Below are 19,162 nucleotides of genomic sequence, written 5' to 3' on the forward strand. Positions count from 1 at the left end.
TCACGATGTATTGAAAACATTGACTACAAAAATGTGTTGGATAATCCAGAATGTTGGATAAGCGAGTGTTGGATAAGTGAGACTCTACTGTATATTGTATTATTATTAGTAATATATTAAAGACACATATTAAAATAGTATTAAAATACTATTAAAATACTATTAAAGATATACATTAAAATGTGTATTGTTTATGGGACTGTTGGATAAGTGAGACTACTGTATATGGATATAACTATTATATGTATATATATGGATATAATATGTATATATATAATAGATATGCTGGCCCATTTATGTTGGATAATTGAGACTCTACTGTATATATTTTATACAGTATATATATTTATATGGTTATAAATTATACTATATATATGATATACATATATATTATCTTTATATATATGGATATAAATCTATATTATATGAATATAATATGTATATATATAATACATATGCCGGCCCGTTTATGTTGGATAATTGAGGCTCAACTGTATATATATTATACTGTATATAGTTATATCCATATATATATATATATATATATATATATATATATATATATATATATATATATATATCTGATCCATATATACATATAATAGTTATATCCATATATATACATATTATATACATATAATATAGATTTATATCCATATGCATAAAGATAATATATATGTATATCATATATAGTATAACTTATATATATAGTATAATATATATACATAACATATATATACACATAATATATATATAATCTATCTTCTATATATATAAAATTATACTGTATATATTTATATCCATATATTTATATGTATAATATATATATATATATATATATATATATATATATATATACACACACATATATATTTGTATATACGATAGTTATATATAGTTATATCCATATATACATATATCCATATATATATATACACATATACATATATATATACATATATATCTATATATATCTCTATCTATCTATCTATATATATATACATACACACACACACACACATACATATACACACATATATATATACATATATACATATATACATACATATATATATATAGGATGCTTCTCAGCTTGCCTTTGTTTCTATTGGGAGGAATGGTGACTTGCAATCCTCCTCCCGGCCACCAGGTGGGGGTGTTTCCTTATTTTTCCTTCCTGTGGAAGCCAGCAAAGGCAGCTGCTGGAGATTAGCAATTTGGATCCAGGCTTGAAAAAGATAATTAACTTTTCTTTTTACCCGTTGAAAACCAAGGAGATAGGGTTTGCTTCGCCCTAGGAAAGGTAAGATTTTGCCATCCAGTTTTTCCCTAATTGCATGCAAAAAAATTCCAAAGTTTTACAACTGTCCCCTTGAGTTTGCTGCAGCTGAGTTTGCAAATTAGCCTTGCAAGAGCCACGTTGTTCTCCTTTTTGGCTGTTTTCTACTCCAAATGCTTGAGGGTGGGAAAAAAGGAAGCCTCCCTTTCCTGGCAAATGAATCATACATTGCATGTTGTCTGTTTCGAACACCAAAGTGGGCTGGAATACATTGCATTTCTCCTTTTTTTTTTTTTTTTGCACCCTTTTCTGGTATTGCATTGGCCTTGTTTGCTGCAGTGTAACAGCCATTGGAGCTTAGGAAATAATAAGCCTTTCAGGCCTGAGGAAACTTTAACAACCAGGGACTAAAATGCCAAACTTTTCCTATTATTGCAGAATGGAACCAATGAGGAAATTATATTATTATTATTATTATTATTATTATTATTATTATTATTATTATTATTATTATTATTATTAGACAGGCATTTATATCCTGTTAAGGTTAACGTTTATATAATAAATACATTCATACATTGATTTCAATATACAGTAGAGTCTCACTTATCCAACATAAACGGGCCGGCAGAACGTTGGATAAGCGAATATCTTGGATAATAAGGAGGGATTAAGGAAAAGCCTATTAAACCAAATTAGGTTATGATTTTACAAATTAAAAACCAAAACATCATGTTAGACAACAAATTTGACAGAAAAAGTAGTTCAATACGCAGTAGTAATTACTGTATTTACGAATTTAGCACCAAAATATCACGATGTATTGAAAACATTGACTACAAAAATGCGTTGGATAATCCAGAACGTTGGATAAGCGAGACTCTACTGTACATTGAAATGACATTGATAACCCAGGAACAAAAATAGTGTTCAATATGTTGTCGAATATAATAATAATAACAACTTTATTTATATTTATTATTTTTACTTATATTATATTTATATTTATATATATTTATTATATATTATTATTATTATTATTATTATTATATACCTTGAGAGGACTCAAGGCTTTCATGGCCAGAATCACTGAGTTGCTGTGAGTCTTTGGGGCTGTCTGCCCAAGTTCCAGAATGTTCCAGAATGTTCCAGAATGTTCTGGAACATGGCCATACAGCCCAGAAGACTCGCAGCAACCCCAAAATAGTGCTATTAGTACGTCATATTATTATTATTACTAAATTAATTAACTTGCGTACCTGGTGTTGCCCAGGAATTTTTTTTCATTTTATTATTGAAATATTGTAATACAATTATTGAAAATATATTATCTGAAAAATGATTAGGAAAGACTTAATAGCTGGAAAGTATTGTACTGTATAATAATAATAATAATAATAATAATAATAATAATATCCTATCCCAGCATTAACTAGCATTGCCCGGGTCATTCAGTATTATCATTGTCCAAAATGCCATAAGGTTTTGGGTGAACAACAACTCCCACCATGCCAGGTTAACCACCTGAAACTCCATAATAATAATAATAATAATAATAATAATAATAATAATAATAATAATAATATCATCATCCTATCCCAGCATTAACTAGCATTGCCTGGGTCATTCAGTATTATCATTGTCCAAAATGCGATAAGGTTCTGGGTGAACTACAACTCCCCAGCATGCCAGGTTAACCCCCTGAAACTCCATAATAATAATAATAATAATAATAATAATAATAATAATGATGATGATGATGTTGCTGATCAATTCCTCTGTTGGCTGTGTGTCATAGAAGAGAACAGGAAAGGGTTATTGGAGAGGCAGTGGGCGGAGTCATGCAAATTCCACACCAATGGGGAGAGTTAGAAACACCGGGATGTCTGTGGTGGAAGGAAAACAACATCTACAATGAAATGTTGCTGATCCATTCCTCTGTTAGCTGTGTGCCATAGAAAAGAACTGGAAAGGGTTATGGGAGAGGCAGTGGGGAGAGTTAGAAACACTGGGATGTGTGTGGTGGAAGGAAAACAACATCTACAATGAAATGTTGCTGATCAGTTCCTCTGTTAGCTGTGTGCCATAGAAAAGAACTGGAAAGGGTTATGGGAGAGGCAGTGGGGAGAGTTAGAAACACTGGGATGTGTGTGGTGGAAGGAAAACAACATCTACAATGAAATGTTGCTGATCCATTCCTCTGTTAGCTGTGTGCCATAGAAAAGAACTGGAAAGGGTTATGGGAGAGGCAGTGGGGAGAGTTAGAAACACTGGGATGTGTGTGGTGGAAGGAAAACAACATCTACAATGAAATGTTGCTGATCCATTCCTCTGTTAGCTGTGTGCCATAGAAAAGAACTGGAAAGGGTTATGGGAGAGGCAGTGGGGAGAGTTAGAAACACTGGGATGTGTGTGGTGGAAGGAAAACAACATCTACAATGAAATGTTGCTGATCAGTTCCTCTGTTAGCTGTGTGCCATAGAAAAGAACTGGAAAGGGTTATGGGAGAGGCAGTGGGGAGAGTTAGAAACACTGGGATGTGTGTGGTGGAAGGAAAACAACATCTACAATGAAATGTTGCTGATCAGTTCCTCTGTTAGCTGTGTGCCATAGAAAAGAACTGGAAAGGGTTATGGGAGAGGCAGTGGGGAGAGTTAGAAACACTGGGATGTGTGTGGTGGAAGGAAAACAACATCTACAATGAAATGTTGCTGATCCATTCCTCTGTTAGCTGTGTGCCATAGAAAAGAACTGGAAAGGGTTATGGGAGAGGCAGTGGGGAGAGTTAGAAACACTGGGATGTGTGTGGTGGAAGGAAAACAACATCTACAATGAAATGTTGCTGATCAGTTCCTCTGTTAGCTGTGTGCCATAGAAAAGAACAGGAAAGGGTTATGGGAGAGGCAGTGGGCGGAGTCATGCAAATTCCACACCAATGGGTAATGTTAGAAACACCGTGATGTCTGTGGTGGAAGGAAAATAACATCTACAATGAAATGTTGCTGGTCCATTCCTTTGTTGGCTGCGTGCCATAGAAAAGAACAGGAAAGGGTTATGGGAGAGGCAGTGGGCGGAGTCATGCAAATTCCACACCAATGGGTAATGTTAGAAACACCGTGATGTCTGTGGTGGAAGGAAAATAACATCTACAATGAAATGTTGCTGGTCCATTCCTCTGTTGGCTGCGTGCCATAGAAAAGAACAGGAAAGGGTTATGGGAGAGGCAGTGGGCGGAGTCATGCAAATTCCACACCAAGGGTCAAAAACAGTGGGGTGCCTGTGGTGGAGGAAGCACATAAAATTGCTGGAGTAGAACAAGCTAGAGCCGCACAATTGAACAGGAAATAACACACTCAAACCTGGAATTATGATCATTATAATTTTTAGTGTTATTCTTTACCAAACCAGGAATAGAGTTTTTCCCCCACTGTGTTGACATAGGGGATCTTGTGGCAGGAAGGGTGTCCGAGGCCGGGCCGAGGGGGTCCGGCGGGGGTCCGTGGGGGTGGGCGGGCTAGTGGCCCTTGGCGGGGACGGGGAAGCGGAGGGGGATGTTCCGGGGGCCCTTGAGGGGCAGGCGCCGGGCGGCGTAGTGGCGCACCACCTCCGGGAGGCTCCCAAAGAGGCCCCCGCCCGGGCCCAGCCAGAAGCGCCCGTCCTTCCTCTGCGCCACCAGGATGTGCGCACAGCCCTCGCTCGTCCTGCACGGGGGAGGGAGAGAACGCCACTGGGGCTCAGGGGGTGCAGGGCCAGGCCAGGCAGCCCACACGCCCTCCCACCACCCCCAGCACCACCACCCACCGTCCTCTCCCTCTTGCTCCCTTCCTGCTTTCCTCCCTCCCTCTCTTCCTCTCTCTTTCACTCTCTCTCTTGTTCTTTTTCTTTCTTTCTCAATCTCTTCCTTCCTCCCTTTCTTTCTTTTCTTTCTTTTTCCCTCCCTCCTTCTGTCTCTCTCCCAGGTCCAGGTCCCTTATATCCGTTGTGTCCGTCCCGCCACGCAGTCCGAACCTTCTCTTTCTCGGCCTGAGGCTCTTCCTTCCCTGGGGGTGTGTGTGTGTGTGTGTGGACCTGGCTCTGAGCGGAGAGGGTGTTCGCTCTGCGCAGCCTCAGAGGCACCTCCTTCCCTCCCTCCCTCCCTCCCTCCCGGGCCCCGTTCCCGCTCTGTGTGTCTGTCCCGCCACGCAGTCCGAACTCTTCCCCCGGGGGGGGGTCCCTGCCTCTGTCTCCGGCGTGGGGCTCACTTGAGGGCGATGGAGTACTTGCTGGGCCCGGTCCCGCTGCTCCGCACCAGGTACCCGGCTTCTGGGCTGGGCTGCAGCCGGCTCTCGGCCTCGGCCCTGGTGATGGCCCCGTGGAACCACCTGCGCAGAGAAGGACCCTTTGGCCTCCTGGGAAGGGCACCGCTCCCACCACCCCTTGCCAAAGGATCCATGGGGGGGGGGGGGCTGGGGGCTGGTGCTGTGTCCTTACGGCTGCTTCTCCAGGGCCAGGGCCAGGGCCGGGTCCACTTGGGGCTCCGCTTCGGCCCCGGGGTCGGCCGCGCCAGGCTTGACCATCCGGGAGGGGCAGCTCCGCTGGCGGCGGTGGGGCGGGCGGGGGGGCTCCTCCAAGGGCACGTCCGGAGGCTCCGCTGACCCCTCAAACTGGACTGACAGGCGAGAGAGGGAGGGAGCGAGAGAGGCCGGCAGTGTCCGGGAGGTCACCCGGGGTGCAGGTGGGGGGATCATACCACAACCCCCAAAAGCCCCAAAACCCACACACCCCAAAACCCACACCCCCAAAACCCACACACCCCAAAAAACCCCAATACCACACCCCCAAAACCCACACCCCCAAAACCCACACCCCCAAAACCCACACCCCCAAAACCCACACACCCCAAAAAACCCCAATACCACACCCCCAAAACCCACACCCCCAAAACCCACACCCCCAAAACCCACACACCCCAAAAAACCCCAATACCACACCCCCAAAACCCACACCCCCAAACACTGCAGGGCAGCCGGGGTATCTATCCATCTGTCTGTCCATCCGTCCATGTAACCTCCTTTCTAGCCATCTATCATCATCTAGCCATCCATCCAGCCATCCACCTAACAGCTGTATGGATGATAGATCTATCTATCCATCCATCCAGCTAGCCATCTGTCTGTCTGTCTGTCTATGCATTTAGCCATCCATTCGTCCAACTAGCCATCCATCCATCTACCTACATCTATCTGTCTGTCCATCCATCCACCCATACATTTGGACACCCATACATCCATCCATCCAACAATCTATCTACCCATACATCTATCCATCCATCTACCCATCCATCCATCTGTCCATCCATCCATCTACCTACATCTATCTGTCTATCCATCCATCTATTCATCTACCCATACAGCTATCTGTCCATCCATCCATCCATCCATCCATCCATCCATCCATCTACCCATACATCTATCCATCCATCTACCCATCCATCCATCTGTCCATCCATCCATCTACCTACATCTATCTGTCTATCCATCCATCTATTCATCTACCCATACAGCTATCTGTCCATCCATCTATCCATCCATCTACCCATACATTTATCCATCCATCCAACAATCTATCTACCCATACAGCTATCTGTCCATCCATCCATCCATCCATCCATCCATCCATCTACCCATACATCTATCCATCCATCCACCCATCCATCCATCTACTATCTACCTACATCTATCTGTCTAGCCATCCATCCATCTATTCATCTACCCACCCATCCATCCATCTACCTACATCTATCTGTCTATCCATCCATCCATCCATCCATCCATCCATCCATCCACCTGTACATTTATCCATCCATCCAACGATCTATCTACCCATACATCTATCCATCCATCTACCCATCCATCCATCTGTCCATCCATCCATCTTCCCATACATTTATCTATCCATCCAACAATCTGTCTATCTACCCATCCATCTATCCATCCATCCATCTACCTACATCTATCTGTCCGTCCATCCATCCATCCATCCATCTACCCATACGTCTAGTCATCCACCCATCTATCCATCCATCTATCTTATCTATCATCTGTTTATCATCTGTCTGGCCATCTTTCTATCTGTCCTCCATCTCTCTCTCTCTCTCTTGGAAGACCCCATAGGCACCTAAGGAAGATGTCCACAGCAGTGTCCCAGATGCTGCAGACCCCAGGGGCCACGGGGGGCCTTGGGGGGACCTGTGGGCTGAGGAGGGGCCACTGAGGACCTACCCGAGCGGGCCTTGGCCACCTGCTCCTTCTTCCACTCCCAGGGCTGCTCGTACTCGGTGGCCGGGCGGTCGTCCTTCTCGGCCAGCTGGGCCTCTGCCTTGGTCCCCGCGTCGGGCCCCTCGTAGGGGCTGTCGTAGAGGGGTGGGGGGGCCCGGGGGTCCGGCGCCTCCTCCCGCCCCAGGGCCGCCTTGGGCACCGGGTCCTTGGAGCCCCGCCTCCGGATCTCTGCGCCGAGAAAGGACCAAAATATATAATTGTAATATATTAGTAAAGGTAAAGTCCAATCGTGACCTACTCTATGGGTTGGTGCTCATCTCCATTTCTAAGCCAAAGAGCCGGTGTTGTCCATAGACACCTCCAGGGTCATGTGGCCAGCATGACTGCATGGAGTGCTGTTACCTTCCCACCGGAGCAGTACCTATTCATCTACTCACATTGGCATGTTTTTGAACTGCTAGGTTGGCAGGATATATAACTCTTAAATCAAAACTATTTACTACCATTATTTCCATGTACAACTATCTATGGGACCTCTTGCAGTTTCCACGCTGATTTTTCTGTATTCTAGTTTCAATGTAGTATAATAATATAATAATAATATAATAGTAATAATATAATATACTACAATAATAATAGAATAATAATAGAATGATTATATATACAGTAGAGTCTCACTTATCCAACGTAAACGGGCCAGCAGAACGTTGGATAAGTGAATACGTTGGATAATAAGGAGAGATTAAGGAAAAGCCTATTAAACATCAAATTAGGTTATGATTTTACAAATTAAGCACCAAAACATCATGTTATACAACAAATTTGATAGAAAAAGTAGTTCAATACGCAGTAATGTTATGTTGTAATTACTGTATTTACGAATTTAGCACCAAAATATCACGATGTATTGAAAACATTGACTACATCCATCCAGAATGTTGGATAAGCGAGTGTTGGATAAGTGAGACTCTACTGTATAATAGTAATAATATGATAATATACTACAATAATAATAGAATAATAATAGAATGATATATAAATGTAATGTGCATAATTCCTATGGAGTGAACAATAACTAATATAATAATAATATAATAGTAATAATATGATAATATACTACAATAATAGAATAATAATAGAAATGTAATGAGCATAATTCCCATGGAGTAAACCACAAAACCACTTGACGAAATCACACCAAATTTGGCCACAAAAGACCTAGTCATCCAATAACTAATATAATAATAATATAATAGTAATAATATGATAATATACTACAATAATAGAATAATAATAGAAATGTAATGTGCATAATTCCTATGGAGTAAACAACAAAACCACTTGACGAAATCACACCAAATTTGGCCACAAAAGACCTAGTCATCCAATCAATCTGCATGCCAAAATGGCTAGGTGAGTCAGTGCTGACACGCGTGTCATAGGTTAGCCATCACTGTCTTAAAGGGATGTGCTTAAAGGGATGGGGGAGGCGCTCTGCACATGTTCAGAGACCCTGTTTTGCAGCTTTTCTTTCTCCCCCAAAGGGCTGGGCAGGCCTGGAAGGAAGTCTTTTGGAAGGGCTCCAGCGTCCAGGCCAACAATGGGGCCTTTGGGCGTCCGTCCGTCCGGTGCTTCGGCTTCCTGTTATTCCCTGGCCGGTCAGCCCAAAGGTCTGGCCGGTTGCTAGGCGGCCCAGCTGTGGGGCAGCCCAGGCTGGAGGCAAGGGGGCCTTGGCAAACTACAACTCCCACTCCAAGGTGTAGCCAGGCTGCATTTGCAGGGGTGCCCGTTCTTGGTTTGCCCACCTTTTGGCACCGCTTGACCACACGCATTTCCACCTGAGAAATGTGCACAGATTGAACCCAGAAGCAAAGAGTCGGAAGAGACCTCCAAAGGGCATCTAGTCCAACCCCATGCTCATTGAAAACTATTTGAAGTAGTAAGGGACCCCCAAAGGGCATCTAGTCCAACCCCATGCTCATTGAAAACTATTTGAAGTAGTAAGGGACCCCCAAAGGGCATCTAGTCCAACCCCATGCTCATTGAAAACTATTTGAAGTAGTAAGGGACCCCCAAAGGGCATCTAGTCCAACCTCATGTCCATGACTAAAGAACTCTTGGGGGAAAAAAAACTCTTGAAAAACACCTAATGAACTTTTGTTATTATTATTATTATTATTATTATTATTATTAATTATTATTATTAGTTTTATTATATTTACACCCTACTTTATCTCCCCCAAAGGGGACTCAAAGCAGACCTTTTAAAGGGACCCCCAAAGGGCATCTAGTCCAACCTCATGTCCATGACTAAAGAACTCTTGGGGGAAAAAAAACTCTTGAAAAACACCTAATGAACTTTTGTTATTATTATTATTATTATTATTATTAATTATTATTATTAGTTTTATTATATTTACACCCTACTTTATCTCCCCCAAAGGGGACTCAAAGCAGACCTTTTAAAGGGATCCCCAAAGGGCATCTAGTCCAGCCTCATGTCCATGACTAAAGAACTCTTGAAAAACTAATGAACTTCTATTGTTGTTGTTGTTGTTATTATTATTATTATATTTATTTATACCCTACTTTATCTCCCCCAAAGGGGACTCAAAGCAGACCTTTTAAAGGGACCCCCAAAGGGCATCTAGTCCAGCCTCATGTCCATGACTAAAGAACTCTTGAAAAACTAATGAACTTCTATTGTTGTTGTTGTTGTTATTATTATTATTATATTTATTTATACCCTATTTTATCTCCCCCAAAGGGGACTCAAAGCAGACCTTTTAAAGGGCATCTAGTCCAGCCTCATGTCCATGACTAAAGAACTCTTGAAAAATGTCTAATGAACTTCTATTTAAAGTCGAAAGGGACCTCCAAAGAGCATCTAGTCCAACCCCATGTCCACTACTAAAGCACTCTTGAAAGATGCCTCTTGAAAGATGCATCTCTGTTTGAAGTTGTTGTTGTTGTTGTTGTTATTATTATTATTAATATTATTATTATTATATTTATTTATAACCTACCTTATCTTCCCCAAAGGGGACTCAAAGCAGACCTTTTAAAGGGACCCCAAAGGGCATCTAGTTCAACCTCACGTCCATTGAAAATCCATTTGAAGTCAGGACCCCTAAAGGGCATCTTGTCCGACCCCATGTCTATTGAAAACCCATTTGAAGTCGGAAAGGACCCCCAAAGGGCATCTAGTCCGACCCCATGCTCATTGAAAACCCATTTGGAGTCGGAAGGGACCCCTAAAGGGCATCTAGTCCCAACTTCACGCCCATTGAGAACTCTATTTGAAGTCGGAAGGGACAGGGCAGTTCTGTGGGGCCAGACCTCTTGGAGCTCCATCCCGCTCTGTGTTTCCATTGAAAGCAAAACAAAAACTCCATCCTCAACCGGCCTTATCTTTTCCGGCAGAGAGGCAGGAAACGTGGGTCTGGCTTCCTGCTTTTCTCTCCCCCCCCCCCCTGTTTCCTGCCTCGAAATCTGTGCCTTTCCCGCTGTTTTGGGGCCCAGATACACCCCCTGACCCACACGGGGACTCCTGGGATCTCAGTCCAGAGATAAGAGCAAGGTGACGAGGATAATAATAATAATAATAATAATAATACTACCTGTGATCATCTGCTGGGCGTCGTAGGGCTCCATGTAGCCGTCGTTCTCGCCCAGCCGCTCGGCCTCTCTCTGGCCCTTGGTCCGCTTGGCATCGAAGGGGTCGGCGTAATCCTCCAGAATGATGACCTGCCCAAAAGGAAGCAGAGAACGAATCATCGCACCTCTGTTTGGATGGGGAGCAAATGAGGGACCCAAAGGTGGCACAACAACAACAACAACAAAACTTCTTATATATATAGACTAGCTGTGCCCGGCCACGCGTTGCTGTGGCGAAGTATGGTGGTATGGGAAATAAAGTATTGAGGAATTGGTGGTAGTTAAGGTCAAGGGTCCCCTGGGCTGAGTGGGTTGCTAGTGGGTTCACTTAGGCCTCTTCCATAGATTATCTAAAGCCCCAGCTTCTGCCAACCCAGAAGTTCGAAAACATGCAAATGAGAGTAGATGAATAGGTACTGCTCCGGCAAGAAGGTAACGGCGCTCCATGCAGTCATGCCAATGGCCACATGACCTTGGAGGAGTCTACGGACAACGCCGGCTCTTGGGCTTAGAAAAGGAGGTGAGCACCAGAGTCCCAGAGTCAGATACAACTGGACTTAATGTCAGGCGAAAACCTTGACCCTTGACCTTAACTACCACCAATTCCTCAATACTTTATTTCCCAGACCACCAGACTTGGCCACAGCAACGCGTGGCCGGGCACAGCTAGTCTATATATATAAAAGAGTGATGGCATCACGGCGACCCACAAAAAAACAAAACTACAGGCCCCCCAACCTCGAAATTTGATGACACAACCCATCATCCACGCCTCTAGGTTGATACAACAAAAAGAAAAGAAAAATAAAGTCCCAATTAGAGAGAGAGGAATAATTGCTTTTATCCAATTGCTGCCAGTTAGAAGGCTAAGCTCCGCCCACTTGGTCTCCTAGCAACCCACTCAGCCCAGGGGACAGGCAGAGTTAGGCCTCACTTAGGCCTCTTCCACACTGCCTATAAAATGCAGATTATCTGATTTTAACTGGATTATATGGCAATGTAGACTCAAGGCCCTTCCATGCAGCTATATAATCATTTATAATGGACGTAATGTCAGGGGAAAACCTTTACCCTTTACCTTAACTACCACCAATTCCTCAATACTTTATTTCCCTTGCCACCCGACTTCACAGCTAGTTATTTATAAACACGATAAAGATAGGAGACGGAGCAAGGCTGGCTTTGGATGCTCCTAAGGCTGGAACACAAGGAAGGGGTTGGACTAGATGCCCTTTGGGGATCCCTTCCGACTTCCAAGTAGAAGCTCATTAGGCGTTTGTTATGGACATGGGGCTGGCTAGATGCCTTTTGGGGATCCCTTCCGACTTCAAATAAAGTTTTCAGTGGGCATCTCTCAAGAGGGCTTTATGAGGTTGGATTAGATCAGTGATGGCCAACCTATGACACGTGTGTCAGCACTAACACGCCTGGCCATTTTTGCTGACACGCTGCCGCATGGATGACTATGTCTTTTGTGGCCAAATTTGGTCCAGTGGTTTTGTTGTTTACTCCATGGAAATTATACACATTACATTTATATATACAGTAGAGTCTCACTTATCCAACATAAACGGGCCGGCAGAATGTTGGATAAGCGAATATGTTGGATAATAAGGAGGGATTAAGGAAAAGCCTATTAAACATCAAATTAGGTTATGATTTTACAAATTAAGCACCAAAACATCATGTTAGACAACAAATTTGGCAGAAAAAGTAGTTCAATACGCAGTAATGCTCTGTAGTAATTACTGTATTTATGAATTTAGCACCAAAATATCACAATGTATTGAAAACATTGACTACAAAAATGTGTTGGATAATCCAGAACGTTGGATAAGCGAGTGTTGGATAAGTGAGACTCTACTGTATATAATTCCAAATTATAATTCCCTTCCAAATTCCAACAAGTTAATTAGGCATCTTTCAAGAGCGCTTTAATTGTGGACATGGGGTTGGACTAGATGCCTTTTGGGGGTCCCTTATAACTTCAAATAGAAGTTCTTTAGATGTTAGTTGCAGACATAGGGATGGACTAGATGCCCTTTAGAGGTCCCTTCTAACTTAGAGTAGCAGTTCATTAGACGTTAGTTGTAGACATAGGGCTGGACTAGATGCCCTTTGGGGGTCCCTTCTGACTTCAAACAGGTTCATCTTTCAAGAGTGCTTTAGGAGTGGACATGGGGCTAGACTAGATGCCCTTTGGGGTCCTTTTCAACTTCAAATAGGGTTTCAGTGGGTGTCTTTCAAGAGTGCTTTAGTTATGGACATAGGGCTGGACTAGATGCCCTTTGGTGGCCCCTACTAATGAAGTAGAGGTTCAGTGGGTATCTTTCAAAGGAGCTTTCGTTGTGGATATGGGGTTGGATTAGATGCCCTCTGGGGGTCCCTTCCAACTTCAAACAGAAGTTCTTTAGATGTTAGTTGTAGACATAGGGCTGGACTAGATGCCCTTTAGGAGTCCCTTCCAACTTCAAACAGAGGTTCACTGGGCTTTTTGCAAAAGTGTTTATTTGTGCATTGGACTAGATGCCCTTTGGGGGTCCCAACTTCAAGCAGAGGTTCATCTTTCAAGGGTGCTTTCGTTGAGGTTGGACTAGATGCCCTTTAGAGGTCCCTTCTAACTTGGAGAAGTTCATTAGACGTTAGTTGTAGACATAGGGCTGGACTAGATGCCCTTTGGGGTCCACGGAAATGGGGAGCAGGCCGTACCAGCCTTGGCCTGTGTCCGCTCCGTGTCCTCCTTCAAGGCGTCTTGGGGATCAAGAGGAGTGCGGCGGGCGAGATGAAGGGGCCTTTGGAGGAGAAACGGACAGACGGGAGGATGAAAGGGGCTGCGGTCCAGAAATGGCCCCGGGTTAATTGGGGAGACGAGCCCAGGCGGGATTAGAGATGAGCCGCTCGCCCTTGGAGGAAGCAAACAAGGTCGCCGGAGATATTCCGGCTCGCTCACTGGAAACCAGAGTCGGGGAATAGTTCAGACATAAATATGTACCAATATGTTCTTATGATTATGATGGTCGAATGGCCATCTGTCGGGGGTGCTTTGATTGTGCTTTTCCTGCATGGCAGAAAGAAGGGTTCAGATTGGATGGCCCATGGGGTCTCTTCCAACTCTATATTATTATTATTATTATTATGGTTGGATGGCCATTTGTCAGGAGTGCTTCGATTGTGCTTTTCCTGCATGGCAGAAAGAAGGGTTCAGATTGGATGGCCCATGGGGTCTCTTCCAACTCTATATTATTATTATTATTATTATTATTATTATTATTATTATTATTATTATTATTATTATTATTATGGTTGGATGGCCATTTGTCAGGAGTGCTTCGATTGTGCTTTTCCTGCATGGCAGAAAGAAGGGTTCAGATTGGATGGCCCATGGGGTCTCTTCCAACTCTATATTATTATTATTATTATTATTATTATTATGATGGTTGGATGGCCATTTGTCAGGAGTGCTTTGATTGTGCTTTTCCTGCATGGCAGAAAGAAGGGGTTGGACTAGATGGCACACAGGGTCTCTTCCAACTATATTATTATAATTTGTATTGTCACTGATATTATTATTATTATTATTTATTTATTTATTTATTTACAGTATTTATATTCCGCCCTTCTCACCCCGAAGGGGACTCAGGGCGGATCACATTATAACACACATAGGGCAAACATTCAATGCCCATAAACACATCAAACAGAGACAGAGAGACACACACGCAGAGGCAAGTTAACTTTCTTCTGAGGGGATGTTCGATTCTGGCCACAGGGGGGAGCAGCTGCTTCATCATCCACACTGACGGCACTTCCTCATACCAGGTCGTAAATTAGTTAAAATTGCCTCCCCACTTTTATTAGTGGTACCTTATCTCCTACTTGATAGATGCAACTATCTTTCGGGTTGCTAGGTCAGCAACGAGCAGGGGCTATTTTTTATTTTTAATTGACGGGTGCTCACCCTGCCACGGGCTGGCCTCGAACTCATGACCTCATGGTCAGAGTGATTTAAGGCAGCTGCTCAACAGCTGCGCCACAGCCCGGCCCCATTGTCATTGAAATTATTGAGGCTGGGTGGCCATCTGTCGGGAGGGCTTTTATTATGCTTTTCCTGCATGGCAGAAAGAAGAGGTTGGATTGGATGGCCCATGGGGTCTCTTCAAACTTTATTATTATTATTATTATTATTATTATTATTATTATTATTATTATTATTATTTTATTATGACACAGCAAACAAGATAGACATGCTGGATTTCGTATCACAAAATCACAAGTCGAACACTTCCCAAGTGTCTAGGACTGTGTGATTTATTATTATTATTATTATTATTATTATTATTATTATTATTATTATTATTATGGCTGGATGGCCATCTGTCAGGAGTGCTTTGATTATGCTTTTCCTGTATGGCAGAAAGAAGAGGTTGGACTAGATCTCCCACGGGGTCTCTTCCAACTATATTATTATTATAATTTTTATTGCCACTGATATTATTATTATTATTGTCATTGATATTATTGAGGCTGGGTGGCCATCTGTCGGGGGTGCTTTGGTTTTAGGGTTGTTGTATGTATTCCGGGCTGTAGGTGCTTTTATTGTGCTTTTCCTGCATGAAGGCAGAAAGAAGGGGTTGGATTGGATGGCCCACGGGGTCTCTTCCAACTATATTATTATAATTTTTATTGTCAGTGATATTATTATTACTGTCATTGATATTATTGAGGCTGGGTGGCCATTGTTGGGAGGGCTTTGGTTGTGCTTTTCCTGCATGAAGGTAGAAAGAAAGGGTCGCATTGGATGGCCCATGGGGTCTCTTCCAACTCTATATTATTGTTGTTGTTGTCGTTGTTGTTATGGTGGGGTGGTCATCTGTCGGGGGTGCTTTGGTTTTAGGGTTGTTGTATGTATTCCAGGCTGTAGGTGCTTTTATTGTGCTTTTCCTGCATGAAGGCAGAAAGAAGGGGTCAGATTGGATGGCCCATGGGGTCTCTTCCAACTATATTATTATAATATATATTGTCACTCATATTATTATTATTGTCATTGATATTACTGTATTGAGGCTGGGTGGCCATCTGTTGGGAGGGCTTTGATTGTAGGGTTGTTGTATGTATTCCAGGCTGTAGGTGCTTTTATTGTGCTTTTCCTGCATGAAGGCAGAAAGAAGGGGTCAGATTGGATGGCCCATGGGGTCTCTTCCAACTATATTATTATAATATATATTGTCACTCATATTATTATTATTGTCATTGATATTACTGTATTGAGGCTGGGTGGCCATCTGTCGGGAGGGCTTTGATTGTAGGGTTGTTGTATGTATTCCGGGCTGTAGGTGCTTTTATTGTGCTTTTCCTGCATGAAGGCAGAAAGAAGGGGTCGGATTGGATGGCCCACGGGGTCTCTTCCAACTATATTATTATAATTTTTATTGTCAGTGATATTATTATTACTGTCATTGATATTATTGAGGCTGGGTGGCCATTGTTGGGAGGGCTTTGGTTGTGCTTTTCCTGCATGAAGGTAGAAAGAAAGGGTCGCATTGGATGGCCCACGGGGTCTCTTCCAACTCTATATTATTGTTGTTGTTATGGCTGGGTGGCCATCTGTGGGGGGTGCTTTGATGGTGCTTTTCCTTACCGTCTCCGCCTTGGCCTTCTCTGGCTCGGGGAGGGCCGCGTTCCCGGCGTAGTTCTTCCCGTCGTGGGCGTCCACTTTGATGAGCCGGTTGATGTACGTCCCGCAGTTGCCGCCTCCTCCTCCTCCGCCGCCCTTGGGGGGCTTGGTCTCCTCGGCGGGGGGCCCGTCCGCCCGGGAGTTCTTGCGCATCTTCCCGGCGGCGGCCTGGAGCAGCCCTTGCAGGTTGTCCCGGGACAGCTTGCCCCCGCCCTCCTTGCCCTCCTTGCCCCCCGGGGGTCCCGTCCCCGTCCGCGGGGCCCCCCCCTCGCTGGCCGAGTTCTTGCGGTTCTTCCCGCTCCAGGACGGTTCGGAGGGTCCGGGCCCCTTGCGGGAGAGCTTGCCCAGGCTGGCTCGGTCCGTCTTCAGGTGGGAGGGGAAGTCCTTGAACCACTTGGCCGCCATCGGAGGGGCCGCAAGGAGGGGGAGGGGGCCAGGGGTCGCCCCAAAGGCCGGCCGGGGGGCTCAGGACAACTGGACAGCCAAGGCCTCCTCTGCCGGACCCAGAGGAAAGGCATTCCCTGCGCCACGGAGGAGGTGGGGAGGGGGGCTCGGGCACCGCCAAGGGGTCTCGCAGCACATCAATGCTCTTCCTGGAAGGTCCTAGAAGGAGACACAAGAGCAGTGGGTGAGCTGTCGTCTCCACCATCCCTCCAGTGACGTTTCAGGTTATGGCGAGCACCACGGTCATCTCCAAGAGCCCTGCCAACCTCCTCCACCAACACCATCCTGCCCTCCAACCACGTGAAGGCTTTCATTCGGGGACAGTTTCATCCTAGATTGTGTTTTTCCTCCACCACAGACATCCCAGTGTTTCTTATACTCTCAAATGCTGTGGAATTTGCATAAACCCCGCCCACCGCCTCTCCCTTAACCCTTTCGTGTTCTTTTCTATGGCACACAGCAAACAGAGGAATGGATCAGCAACTGACCATACTAGAGAGAGAGGTTTGGGGAGAATTCACCAGGATTTATAGGAGTTGTACGGACTGGGAAAAAAACTCTATTCCTGGTTTGGTAAATAAAAAAATATAATTATAATACAGGAGAGTCTCACTTATCCAACATAAGCGGGCTGGCAGAATGTTGGATAAGCAAATATGTTGGATAATGAGGCATTAAGGAAAAGCCTATTACACATCAAATTTAGGTTATGATTTTACAAATTAAGCACCAAAACATCATGTTAGACAACAAATTTGACAGAAAAAGTAGTTCACTATGCAGTAATGCTATGTAGTAATTACTGTATTTACGAATTTAGCACCAAAATATCACGAAATATTGAAAACATTGACTACAAAAATGCGTTGGATAATCCAGAACGTTGGATAAGCAAGTGTTGGATAAGTGAGAGACTACTGTAATTCCAGGTTTTGTTTTTATAATAATAATAATGTTTTGTTGTGCCAGCTGTCAGCTCTAGTTTGTAGTGCGGTTTTCTTGTACTGATTTTTTGCTGTGTTTTGAGGAGTTTCTGATTTTTGACTTCAATCAAAGCAGGTTCTTCACTTTGCTTTCCATATTCTGCACACATCATCCGAAAATGCATCACACAGTCCTAGACACTTGGAAAGTGTTCGACTTGTGATTTTTGTGATACGAAACCCAGCATATCTATCTTGTTGGCTGTGTTATAAAATAATAATAATAATAATAATAATAATAATAATAATAATAATACATCACACAGTCCTAGACACTTGGGAAGTGTTCGACTTGTGATTTTGTGAAACGAAATCCAGCATGTCTATCCTGTTTGCTGTGCCATAATAAAATAATAATAAAATAATAATAATAATAATAATAATATAACAATTAAATAATAAAAGTCAACTTTTATTTATCTCCCGCCACCATCTCCCAGAGGGACTTGGGGCGGCATGCAGAACACCCAAGGGGTAACATGCAAAATACAGTGCAAAACATAAACAATAAACAGTCAAGGAACATCACAAAGCGTGCGCCAAAGGGCTTTCTGGGAGCGGGATGGGGGACCCCCTTTGGGCAGGGAAATGGGGGTGATGGGAGTGGGGGTCAAGGCCAGCTTGGGGTGAGTTTGGAAGGCGAGGGTCCCGGGGTCCCCTCGTTGCCCCTTGAGTGCCCTTTCCTGCCCAAAAGGGGGCGCCCCACCACCCTTTTTTTACCTGTGTATTTTGGGGATGCGGAGAAAGAAAGTGTCGGCGGCGGCGTAGGTCCGTTGCAGGCGCCTGGACGTCTCTCTCTCGCCGTCCGAAGGGAAGGAAGGAAGGGGCAAGGCCGGCCGGGCAAAGCGAGGGCCCCCGGCCGCACTCC

General features: G+C 43.9%; 2 protein-coding genes across 5 annotated transcripts in view; one reads left to right on the plus strand and one right to left on the minus strand.

Annotated features, from left to right (window-relative positions):
• The first annotated feature begins 1,152 nt into the window (after positions 1–1,152).
• Positions 1,153–19,162, plus strand: part of tdrd10 (tudor domain containing 10) — a 36,954-nt gene continuing 18,944 nt past the window's right edge. For 2 of the 4 annotated variants that reach the window (XM_062965036.1, XM_062965040.1), the window contains exon 1: positions 5,437–5,570. In XM_062965036.1, the coding sequence (XP_062821106.1) occupies positions 5,530–5,570 (41 nt within the window). In that variant the 5' untranslated portion in view covers positions 5,437–5,529. Of the gene's footprint in view, positions 1,304–5,436; positions 5,571–17,794; positions 17,885–19,162 lie in introns of those variants that run through there. The other 2 variants (XM_062965037.1, XM_062965038.1) reach the window with 2 other exon arrangements.
• On the minus strand, positions 4,645–19,154 carry she (Src homology 2 domain containing E). The gene is made up of 7 exons (XM_062965035.1): positions 19,015–19,154; positions 16,832–17,470; positions 11,157–11,283; positions 7,540–7,764; positions 5,750–5,927; positions 5,521–5,640; positions 4,645–4,980 (listed from the first exon to the last, which is right to left on the minus strand). The coding sequence occupies exons 2-7, from the start codon at positions 17,270–17,272 to the stop codon at positions 4,794–4,796; spliced, it is 1,278 nt and encodes a 425-aa protein (XP_062821105.1). The 5' UTR covers positions 17,273–17,470; positions 19,015–19,154; the 3' UTR covers positions 4,645–4,793.

The sequence above is a fragment of the Anolis carolinensis genome, unplaced genomic scaffold, assembly GCF_035594765.1.
Source record: "Anolis carolinensis isolate JA03-04 unplaced genomic scaffold, rAnoCar3.1.pri scaffold_14, whole genome shotgun sequence".
Taxonomy (NCBI): domain Eukaryota; kingdom Metazoa; phylum Chordata; class Lepidosauria; order Squamata; family Dactyloidae; genus Anolis; species Anolis carolinensis.

What these genes read in the sequence shown, in the direction of transcription:
- she (XM_062965035.1), bottom strand. Translation starts at nt 17,272, where the DNA reads ATGGCGGCCAAGTGGTTCAAGGACTTCCCCTCCCACCTGAAGACGGAC. An exon ending in GGTGGCCAAGGCCCGCTCGG is followed by an intron (nt 5,928 to 7,539) that starts GTAGGTCCTCAG and finishes CTCGCCTGTCAG; the next exon opens with TCCAGTTTGAGGGGTCAGCG. An exon ending in AAGTACTCCATCGCCCTCAA is followed by an intron (nt 4,981 to 5,520) that starts GTGAGCCCCACG and finishes TCCCCCGTGCAG; the next exon opens with GACGAGCGAGGGCTGTGCGC.